This window comes from Adelges cooleyi, unplaced genomic scaffold (genome assembly GCF_023614345.1).
Source record: "Adelges cooleyi isolate 19-005CV unplaced genomic scaffold, UGA_ACOO_1.1 ACOO_flye_CR_arks_rails_tigmint_CR_PRNA_167, whole genome shotgun sequence".
Lineage (NCBI taxonomy): Eukaryota > Metazoa > Arthropoda > Insecta > Hemiptera > Adelgidae > Adelges > Adelges cooleyi.
This window is the reverse complement of record NW_026095824.1, coordinates 3,717,111-3,729,660: the sequence shown is the minus strand read 5'-3', so window position 1 is coordinate 3,729,660 and position 12,550 is coordinate 3,717,111. Positions and strand designations below refer to the sequence as shown.

The following is a 12,550-nucleotide window of genomic DNA, read 5'->3' as shown; positions in this document are numbered from 1 at the left end:
GAATGCAATGATATAATATAATCATGTTGAACGGTGCATCGCCCATTGACAAGTTTTGCAATGCACTCGTATGTAATTAGCGTGCGGTATCCCAAGTACTTTGTATGCTAATATAATATGTCATATTATAACAAGTATGTCTGAGTTACATTATGTTTACTGTTTACTGACTTGTAAAGTATGTCCAGAGAAAGAGGAAGTAATAATTATCGTGCTTCATCACACCACGCGGTTAACTTATTAAATATCAGAAAAAAATACTCATTTTTTGTACATCTAACAACTACTAGTAATGTGCGAGACAAAAAATTAACACTCAAGTACAGCCCCACAAAACAGCTTTGGTTGAAGTAGACAATTTGATAGTTGATTTGTTTGAAAAGTAATGCGATATTATGCGGTCTTATAGTTTCTGTTGTAGTCTATGTACAATTATTAATTTTAAATAAAATATATTTTTCTAATCTATAAAAGTTAAATCATACAAAAATTTAAAACTAGAATTTTTTTAATTTTATTTGGAAAAGCCTTTTTTTTAAATTCTGCTGTTATTATTAAACAGTTAAATACAATTTTTTTTTAATACTTTAAGGCACTTTATAATGTTCTTACACATATGTTAGGAAATTAAAATAAATAATGGTATGGATCGGTATAATAATAATCCTTAGTTATTTATGTGCAATTCAATTTAGATGAAAAATATTTTAGTACTGATTAATCGACAAAGACATTATAAAAAAAATAAAATACTTTCTTGACTTCGGCGTCCAAGCGAACTCAGTGTAATTTGATTATTTTCATTTCAAGGTTAAATATATATATATATATATTTTTTTTACATCTGTGCGATTTGGGTTATTATAATTGGTCGTAAAAAAATGAACTGCACTCGCAGGTGTAAAGCAAAATACCTGAGAAAAATATTACATCTTATTGAAGGCGTGGGAATATTATATTTAAAAATTAGGACAATACTAATTTAGTATTTGATGATAATAGTAAATTAGAATACATCATGCAATACAACAATGTTTTAATGGGTCATAAAAACCAGCAATTTTAACAAAATTGTGTTTAAAACAATTTGTGGGTTTTGTCGGCAACTTAACGAGATTTGGCGGATTCTACATTAGCTTACAAGCAAATAGGTATCGCCAGAAAGAACTACATCGTGGGATATCTTAGGTCGTTCTTATTAAGTGTGACTAAACGCGCGTTGATGTCAAATGTAACATTATTATTGTTGTATTATTATGTTTAGCGTTCTGCGCTTCGCGTTAAAAATCCTTTCGAAACCCATTTACAGTGCCCTTCGATTGGTTATAGATATTCAATATTTTGTTTTCCATACGAGCCCACAACCGTGTAGAATAATACACTTAATACCTTGGATGCATTATAATATAACATAGTATTACATTATATGAAGACTGAAAGACGATTTTCCCATTGAAACGGTCGGCGAGAAAATTGCCTATTGACTTCAAGATTATCGAGGACACCGCCAGGATAACCTTTACCATACTTTTGAAGATTTAATCACAGTAGATAATCGAGTAGATAATTCATTGACAATACACGGTGCACTTCTATTACCTGATTGGTCATGCAGTTTTAACAGACCGACACGTTAAAGTATATGAATTACCTATTTCAACCACAATACCTCAAGCCCGAATTTGAGAAGAAATTGTCAATGCAATACTGATGAGTTGTACTTCAATATTCATACGGGAATTGTGCAAAAACAACTCATTAAACTTAAAAAAAATAAACCTTTAAATTAGTTCAAGATTAGCACGATTTTTTGAATAAATCATAATTAAAAATGTTTGTCAAATTTCCAAAATAACATATCACCTTACCAATTAGACAACATGTTGTATGAAGTTTCATACCATACCAGATTTTTGGATGACACTTTTAAAAATCCAGTTTAGTCGAGCATTTGGTTCAATTAGACGTGTTACCAAGGTTTGTTTTACAAAAATAAAATATAATATACCAGTTGTGTAATTTCATGACGGAATAAAGCAGAGTTATGTGACTTATAAGTGGTCTGGTAAATTAATTAGACAGCGTACTCGCCTAATTGATTGCATAATTGATTTTGCTTTATTAATGTTAAACCTTAATAGTATAGAAGTATTTTTTTTTATTCGTACGTTAAAACTAACAAATATAAGAAAAAAACAGGTTTGGTTCTTCCAAAAACTTAAACATACCAAAGAAATGAAGATAAAAACTTCCAGGCGAAACAGCTGTATGCGCTTGAAAGTGTGTTATTTAGTATGTTTGACCATTTGTCTCTTAATATTTTTCTGCTTACATATTACTGCTACTATACTAGCTTAGTATAGTATAGTTTATTCACCTAAGGTAGTCTGGAGCAAACATATTTGTTTTTACTATGAAAAACTTATAAGTAATAATACTCCGGGTCTTAACGTGAAATAATATGTTATTAAATAAACAAATACACTCATTTTGCCATACCAAAAAATTATATATTGTGACTTAAATTAAACGGTTAATTAATTTGTTTAAATATTTAGTTAAAAATGTTTATAAGCTTTATTCTTGTAACGAGGAGTAAATAATTTAAGTTTGAAGAAGAAGTTACAATTCTGAATAGTAATATTTGGACTAGAGGGTTGATATTGTTATTATTATTTTTTTTTTTTAATGAGGACTTCATTATAATTGACACATTTTTAACAAATTGTTATCAGTATTAACGCAATTAAGATAGAACAGTGCAACTGTATACAACAAATATACTATATGCTATTTTTACCAGATTGTGTTAAAAGTAATAAGTATTATGAACTCCAAAAAAAGGGGTAAAATTCATATTTTAATTAGACATTTTTCGTTTAAATAATTTTAACAATTTTACCATAAAAATGTACACTGCATGTGTAATAATGGATAAGTTGAATGCACATTACATAAACTTAGTTTTAATCGTTTTGTGTAAACACATTAATAGACTTATAAAGAATCACGTCTGTTGAGTTATATCTGCACGCATCACTCCACTTCCCTTTCTAAATTCAAGCTTAGTAACTTTAAAATTAACTATCCGAAAATGGTTTTCGGTCAGTCGACATTTCCAGCAATTTTTTTTTTTTTACCTTGTTTTAAAAGTTAATTGTTTACGTTACCGTTTAAAGTCGATTGAGCTCTGGAAAAATTAAAAAGATGTCAATACTTGAATGATGTTTATATTGTAAAACAACATAAACTAAAAGAAGTCTAAAGAACTCCAAAAAGAAAACCTACAAAATTGCAATTATTTTAAGAGAAAACGAGTATTTTATCAATAATTATTATTTAATGAATTAATGGATTAATCACTCGGTATTGTTGTCTCGATTTTGGCTAGGACTAACAGAAGGATACTGGAGGTGAGCACGTGCGCCGAGGACTCGGTACGGTTGGACCGTTTGTCGTTGCACCGTCCAAGTATTTAGTCCAAGGCTTAAAATTGGATTTTGATCTGACAATAAAATAAAAAAAAAACCAAAATAATTACAAGTAAACGTACATGGATATGGGTATAACAACACCGATTATTGTGGGCGAACGTAGCCGCAATGGTTTTCAAAGAAACAACAATGCGCCCGGAATGACCGCGGACGCACGCGGATGGCCGGCCGGCCAATGAGGCGCCGGCCAGTGTGGGGAGCGCCGCTTTCGCCCTTTGGTATAAATGCACCGGACGGCCCGTCGTACAGGTCATACCGATCCCGACAGTGTTCCAGGTGTACCGTCACACACACACATATACACACATTATCACAGAACAAGTTTGCCGACCGAGTGTTCCAACTTTGTCTCAACATAGTGTTATACCGCGCAAACTTCACGAATCACACGAAAATGGCGTTCTTACAGGTAAGTTCAATTTTTGTTTATATCACACCTTGACTCTACTTCATACACATTTTTTCCTATACCTACTTTAGGTACACATTTTACTATATTTTTCCAATACTTAGACATTTTTTACAATGCATAATTTTTACGTCAAACAATTAAAGACTTTGTTTTCTCAAATGGAAACCCATTTTTTTAACTCCATTTGCAGACAAATATGTTTAAACAAATTTAGCGTTTGAATTTTTAATTTTCATCAATCCGTTTGCTACGAGTATGTAAAATTGTTACATTTCGCCCTATTTCTCCGGTTGTCAAAAAAAAAAACAAACAGTAGCCGTCACTGTGTTTGAATAGGTAGATGAGAACAGCAACATGGGAATCTCGGCACATTTTATTGTGTATCATTCCCGCTGTTATCACCTATTGGATAATGCAAACATAAATAAGAATTTTATGGGCTACTGTTTTTTTTTTTGGACAGTTGAAAAATTCCTGGGAAAAGTAATATCTGTACAAAGTTATAGACAACGAACAGATTGATAAAAATTCAAAATTCAAATACTAAAATTTTTATCATTTTTTGTCTACATATCTATGGAATTAAAAACATAAGTTCCAATTGGAAAAAACTAAGTCCGTGTTTGTTTTACGTACAAAAGATGAAATAAAAATGTTTAATGTATTAAAAAAGGTATACCTACAAGTAGGTATACGAAAAAAATAACTCTCAAAATATTCATATTTTCCGAGAAAATGGATGTCTTACATTAGATGGATCACCCTGTATAAAAAAAAAACTTTACTATCCAACAGTGTACGGTAACTGGGCACCTAGATGGGACTTATTTGCAGTTCATAAATCATAACTTAAATTAAAAATATGTAAAAAAAAGGGTTTTTTTAAATAAATTAACTAGTCAGTTATCTCTGAAGCGCTCTAGATAGGGCCCCGAACAAATGAGTGCGATTGGCTCAGTCCCGTTTAAATCAATCCACTGGACTAATGTTGGTCAAATGTTTTTTTTGTTATTGTAAATTCGATTCAATTTAGCGTTTTGTACAAAAATAAAAAATATTTGGAGTGTTGAAATTAAAGCTTTGACAACTATTTTAGTTTTTTTTAAACTGTTATTTTCTTTTTAATCATGATTTTATGGGTTTCTGTTATTTATGGTTCTCTTTTGGGGGTAGTATAATATAATACAATTACTTGATGAGCTTACATGCATAAATGAAGTGTCTCGGCCAACTTTTGTGCTTTAGCGCTTATTAATCAGAAACTCTTTGGCCTTTTACACACTGTACGTATAATAAATAACATATAGGTCTACTATTATTGCTTATTATTATCTTGGCCGTCATGGCACGTGATCGTTTTGTCCGGTGTGTGTGTGTTTATTCGATGGCGGGTTACGCGCGCTAATCGTTTTAGCCGCGCACACGTTATTATTGTCTGTTATTTTTGAGGGAAAAAAAATCATAGCCAACGTTAATTGTGCGGCACGCGGATTGCGCAACGCGATGATTTATCGTTGGACGCATTTAATCCGCGATTCACCGCGCATCGCCGGCCGAAATCGTTTTTCACGCATATCGTGTAACCGCCGTCGCGTCGTCGTCGTGAAAATGGTCGGGTCGGCTGGTTTTTTTTTTAATAATTATTATTTATTTATTTTCGTCCGTCGTGATCGCACACCCGAGTCGATAAATCCGACCGATCGACGCGGGCACGACTGCGCTGCATTTTCGTCGATCCTTTACCGATTACGCACAACATGTGCAGCCTACACCCGAGTAGGTACAATATTATACGCCGGCACTGTCGATTATAAAACTAGGTACACGTGGCCGGTATCGCGTGCCTAGATCGGGACGCACGATCCGTTCCGCGACACAGTTTCGAATTGGCCAACCTTTTCCGAACGACACCTACGTTGAGTCGAGATCATTTTTTTACTTTGTTTTCTTCCTTACCTTTTAAATGTTCTACTAGACTTGATGGTTAGGTTAGCTTCCTAACCAAACGTTGCGCAGAAACTGATCCAAACGCCTTCAAAAAGAGTGGCCAATAGTCGTATTGTATTGGTAGTCCACTATTATCTTTTTGCTTTACGAATTTCATATGTATTTGTTTTAAAATTTAAATTAAACTCATGTCTGAAAGGGTTGAAATGACAAGAAATTAATTTCATATCTTTGGAAATGGCTGTTACTTCAACGTAGAATATTTGATAGGCGTGGCTTGCGTCATTCATTCATTATGGGTTTAATATATGGTCTTATCAAGGCGGTTCGCAAAAGTCCAATCATAGAAGTCGCTTGTGCCGCTATAAAACCGGTTTCGTCTGCAACTTCCATCCACCGTGTCAAAGTGTCTAATAGGTTTCTCATAGTGTTGGACAAAAATGGAGTTGCTGAAAACGAGGAAACATTTGAGAATCAAAATACAGGTTTTTTTTTTCTGAAAATCTTTTCGAAACTCCTAGTGTCTAAGTTTAGGAAAGCTGCAATGTGGCGTTGCCCTGCTTCGCCTAATCGATCGATCTAATGGATTGATACTGTTCACAGTGCACATTAGCCGCCCTCCTCCTGCACGTGGCCTGTGGAAGTTACCTGGCTCACCGCGCCGCTTACCACGGCGGCTATGCCGCGCCGGCCGTGTCGTACGACTACCCGTCTTATTCGGCTTACCCCGCTTACTCGGCGGCCAGCACTTACCACACCGACTACCCGAGCTACTCGAAACCAGTGGACTACTACGTGAGTGTGCGGGACGCGAGCAACTCGGACCGTTTACTGAAATGTCTGTTTGTTTTTCGTTTTTCAGTCGCCGCCCAAGTACTCTTTCAACTACGGCGTCAAAGACTACCACACCGGCGACGTTAAGGACCAATGGGAAGAGAGAGACGGCGACGTTGTAAAGGGCGAATACAGTCTGGTCGAACCGGACGGCACCACCCGCAAAGTGACGTACACCGCCGACGACCACAACGGTTTCAACGCGGTCGTCCACAAGTCCGGCCACGCTCACCACCCGGCCACGGTGCCCGCTCACCACTCACCCCTCTACCACGGTTACCGCCGTTAACCGGCCAACGTACCGTTTACGTTACCGGTGAGGTTAGGTTAGGATCTAACCCTACCACGTTTCCCGGGCGAGTTACCGAAGTTTTTATATACAAAAAATAACGCTAATTAATAAGCAATAAGTATTTAATGTAAGTAACAATAAGTATTTTTTTATAGCAAATCAAAAAAAGAAAAACAAAATGCATGAATCAGGTATGATTTATAATCGTGTTAAGTATTTTTTTTTTTTTTTATATAATATTAATCGACATTCCCAATGTATTTTTTCTCTATTGTTTTCACATTCTCTCTCTGACTTTCTTATTAGTTTTTTTTAATCCTTTATGATATTACACTACGACTTCGTGCACTACCCTTCGCTTCGACAATGATCTCCAACATAATATTATTATGCTAGGCGCTTACTAAAAATATAATAATACTCACCATCATGATGTTATACTAATTAAAAAAAAAAAAATGTTAATGTTTTTTTCATTTTAATCAAAATTGTTCGCTATACTTCTTACTTTATCATTTCATACTTGTACTCGTGTATTTCTTTTTTTTTGTGTGTGTGTGTGTGTTCGCTGTTGTATTTTAACTTTTTTTTGTTCTGATTTTACAAACGTTTGAGGATTGTAACCCGGTTTAATATTCCTCGTGTGTTGCTGTATTGTAAAGCCAAACATAGATCTTCGAATTTATACTTATTTATGTCTTCGCGCACTTTTGTATTCCGTTTTGTACATATTTTTCTTTCGCAATTGCTCATCATATTATTTTGTATTAAATAAAAGGTATTTTTTTTCTTAAAATATACAATGGTTTTTATTTTTTAGTTTTAACCATAACAACTGTGGTAATTACAAATTTTTCAAGTTCCATCAAGCTGTAGGTGTGTGTTAAAGTTTAAGTCAGTTGATTCGTACGGAAAAACAGCACTTGGCTGTATTATTATACTTAATAAAACTGTTTTTGGACACTATATGGATTCCGTTGGTTCGTTGCCAGGCGGTTGGCCACCAAACAAAAAGGGGTTTTTAAACTTACATAATGGAAATTTGAAAACAAAACGGCACGCTTTGTGTTGAATTGGTAATTGTTTTTGGATATGAGTAATAAATAATTGATAACATTTTTAAAAAAAATGAAAAAATACATTAGAACAGGCTTACTTGGACAATTACATTCAGTTTTTCAAATTTATATGTCCAGCTGTTATCCTAGGTACTTCCTTAATGAGATGCGAGTGTGTACAAAGAGGAATTTGCACTTAATTAGGTAACTGTAAACTAAATGTAAAGTCGTTACACAATTTCAAACTTGCATTGTACAAGAACAAAGGCCAGCAATGCAATGTGCGGTAACTCATTTCGTTTTTTTTTTATTTTCAACAGTAGGGATGGATAAAAAATTTAAATGTTTTAAAAAAAATGAGACCAGGATGATTCAGATGACCAAGAAAAGAATACATTAAATTTGTATACAGAAGAAATTACATTTGTAATTGTATTTGTAAAATATTTTTTGTAATTTACTTGTCTTTTTTAGTTAAAGCTTACGTTTAAAATTATTACCAATAACTTTTTTAAGCATCAATGTGCTGGTGTTGAAACTAGTTTTTCAATGAGAAATTTGTATAATTGAAGAAGTGGATAACGTTAATGTTCTATCGACAAAAAGAAAGTAGTTTGCTTGTGTTTATAAGAAATTGATTTAAATTATTTTTGTAAAACATCATCACTTAACTTGTATAATAATTGTTTTTTTAATACTTAATGCAATATATGTTGCATTATGTGCTAAGAAAATGTATTTTTTAAAATATAGATTAAAACTAGATTAAATATACTTAGTAGCTTATAATAGGTATATTTACTTTGTTATTGAATGGTGTTGTTTAATTGACGATGCTGATTAAGTTGCCTACACAAAACCCCTTAGATTTTAACTTGCGATACACTTAAAAATTGCAATATGTTATATTATATAATTAATAAATATTTAAAAAATCACATAAATTATTTTTCAAAATTGATCTCCTTCCAATTATGATGTAAGTATAACCTGATTAAGTCTCCTTAAACCGCTAAGTATTTCATTTCTTTTCTGAGGAACAAACTGCATTAATTTTTAGGAAAAACAATTTTAGCGTTATAAAAAAAAATAACATTGTTATTTATTTATTTATTTTTTTTTTTACATATTTAACTGTAAAATGTAACTACTAGAAGCGGATTATTTGTTTTGCGAATCCATTGTATTTTTTTTACAGTAATAGGGAAATGTGATAATGCTATTTTTCTATAGACATTTTATAATTTATAGAGCTTTACAATAAACGACACGCACATGTTTTTTTTTAAATAACCTTGCCATTAATCATGCCATTTTTTCATCCATGATTTATACTTGAATTGACTTATCTTAATAAAAAAATATCCAAGAAGGATATTCTCCACGTCAATTGATATTTTTAAAAAAAACTGAACCATAAAACAGTGACCATAAAAAATGACCACTGCGAGAGTCTGAATTTGGGGTATTAGTTTTAATAATCCTTAAATATCCTATGGTGTAGTAATGCATAAAGGACAAACAGACGTACATTAGTTTATATATATATATAGAAGATAATTTAAATGAATGTGTTTATTTTTCTAAAGAATGTGAACGCATTCATTTTTTGAACACTGTTAAAACTATAGGCAATGAAATAAATTTAAAATTTCAGCTTAGAAATAACATATTATATCGCCAATTATAGATGCCTAAAATATATTTGTTAATATGCACTTTATAATATACGGCCTTGGTTTCTAAATTTGTTATTTTTAATATTTTCATAGTAGTAGATGTAATTAATTTGAAGCGCGTTAGTAATGAATTTGACAAAAGTTTTGTCAATTACCATAATTTTTTTACTCAGCTGGTGTGCAATAATAATAATAGAAGTATGGTTTACCTATTGTACGTTCTGGGCCGTTTATTTGAAATTCCCATAAAAATCAAAAAGGCGTGACGGCCAGGGTTACACCAATGCATTGTGTCATATTTAATTAAAAATATGTCAACTATACATAATAAGTTAAATACGGCCAATTAAAATAATTATAAAAATTAGTTAAACAAAAATGTTGACATAGATTTTATTATGAATATACTTCAGTATACTTGAATTGAATTAATTAAATGTTGCTGAAGAAAAGTTGTTAAACATTTAATAGTTCAAATTTTATATTCTTTCAATTGATTTAATTAAATTGTTATATATTTTTGGTACTAAGTTTAAATTTTCTGTAGTTGTAGTTAAGTAGATATATATATAGATATACTTATAAAAATGTACTTAAAGAACGGTTATAATGATTATTTTTTTAATTGATAGTTTATTTAAAATATTTATATATTATATATATTAATATTTATATATGATGTTTCTCACAGTGAAATAATTCTCTTTTGTATCAGAAATATTTTAACCATTATTAATGTAAACCAAACACAGCCAACGAGGCGACTACTTGTTAATAATAATTAATTGCTAATCTCTTGTCCGCCGACCTCGAGAGACCTTGCAAAATACAGAAAACGTTGTCCCAGAAAAACACATCACATGATCTTTCACTTTACGCCGTGGGCCATATTATGACGGGCTAAGTCCAAATATTGCAAAAAAAAAAATAAAAAATCAGACGTGCTCGGTAGAGTATGTGATGGAAAACCACCGACTAACCTTCTGATTTTTCGTCAGACCAAACTGCCGGAGCGGAAATGGACCGCAGAGGTTAAAACTGCAGTGAAAAGCGTTGAGAAAATATCCGACACAAGTCTTGGGGGACTTGTCGATCCACTATAAATACACTGGTCGGACCTTTCCACGATCATCAGTTCCGTCCAGACCAGGATACGGTTTGCATTCAGTTCAGCGAGATAAAAAAACTGTCAATAAAAAACAATGGCCAACACATTCCAAGTGAGTACCTATTTGGTATACCGGTTATAGTTAAGTAACATATCTGCACTTGCAGTACTTTGCATAAATATAAAACTAATGATTTTTCTCTCATAAAAATAATATCTAATTTCGATTAACTTAACCAATTAATTTTACAATTTAACGCTTTAATTGTACTTTCTGTAGAAACAAAATATGTATACGGTACTTGGTTTACTATTTTTTTTTTTTAATTTTCAATAGAAAATGGTTGTAAATAATTGTTTGGCTGTTCTTGTATGCGTTTCTACATTGTACAAATTGAAATTCCCATAATTACGTTGCGCAAGAAACTCTGTACTTCACTTGCCGTTTTACTTAAATGTGTGTTGATTGCCACTACTAACTCGATGAAGTATTTTTCATTATTATTTTCAGCTGGTTTTCGTCGCTTTAACCGCTCTTGTGGCGCTGACTCTGGCCGAACACGACGCCACTTCGTACGCAGCCTATCATCCTAAGTTTCACAACACTCATCACGACGGACACGACTACTATGTAAGTACACCGTTACTCACAACAGCTCAGCTAAATTAGCTCAGTACATTTACATTGGTTCCGGTTCCACGGGGCGTTTGCAATTAGTAATATTAAACCTCTTACAAAAAAAAAAAAAAAAAAATGAGTTTTAAAATCCCTGGTGTTTGAATATGGCTAGGACACCGATGAAGGTTGGTTTATAATTTTTTTCTCCGACTCAGGCCCCGCCGCATTATAAGTTCAAGTATGGAGTCAAAGACCCGCACACCGGCGACGTTAAGCATCAGGCCGAGGAACGCGAAGGCGACGTGGTCCACGGCGAGTACAGTCTGGTCGAACCGGACGGTCGTGTCCGGAAAGTGACTTACACGGCGGACAAGCACAACGGTTTCAACGCACACGTTCACCACGAACACCATGCCGTCCACCCTCATCACTACGGTCGCTACCAACAGGACTGAACAAACAACATACTTAAACGCACTGTCTTGATCTTGTAACGGACACTGAGTAGTCTATATTTATGTTTTTTTTTTGTTTTTGTTCTATTAAAAACCGTTGTTATGTTACTTTACAGTGTTCTTGCTTACTACTTTCCCAAGGGGCAAAGCTTATTACTTGTAATCTGCCCACACACTCACCTCGCCGTCCTAACCTAACCTTACTTAACCTAACCTAACCTAACCTAACCTAACCTAACCTAACCTAACCTAACCTAACCTAACCCAACCTAACCTAACCGTCTATGTCTTACTCTAAGTCTAATATGTCTGTGTGTGTGTGTTGAAGAGTCTGGATTACTGGATCAAGAGTCAGTACCACTTTTGCTCTAATGTCTTTTTTTTCCCAAGAAAAGTTATGCTAAAGTATCCTCTACATTTATCTCTGTCTTCTTCCCTGCTCTAGTTTTTTGGTTTTACATCCGAGAAGCTTTATGATATTACTTTGCAAAAGATTCCGAAAAAAGGCCCAAAAGTTCCATTTAATGGGCTCGAGATTGAGAGTTAAACTCTACTTTAAAAAACTTAGGCGGTCACATACTAAAAAAAAAAAATCTTAAAATACCTTTTTATCTATAGCATCGAAGCTAAAAAGTAATTAAATCTACTACAG

At 33.2% G+C, this 12,550-nt stretch overlaps 1 protein-coding gene across 1 annotated transcript; it reads left to right on the top strand.

Annotated features, from left to right (window-relative positions):
• Positions 1 to 3,737: 3,737 nt before the first annotated feature.
• LOC126832941 (cuticle protein 19.8-like) lies at positions 3,738 to 11,940 on the top strand. The gene is made up of 6 exons (XM_050563999.1): positions 3,738 to 3,903; positions 6,457 to 6,648; positions 6,716 to 6,971; positions 7,800 to 7,819; positions 11,336 to 11,455; positions 11,659 to 11,940. Exons 1-6 carry the CDS (start codon positions 3,889 to 3,891, stop codon positions 11,896 to 11,898), a joined length of 843 nt encoding a protein of 280 aa, XP_050419956.1. The 5' UTR covers positions 3,738 to 3,888; the 3' UTR covers positions 11,899 to 11,940.
• The last annotated feature ends 610 nt before the right edge of the window (positions 11,941 to 12,550 follow it).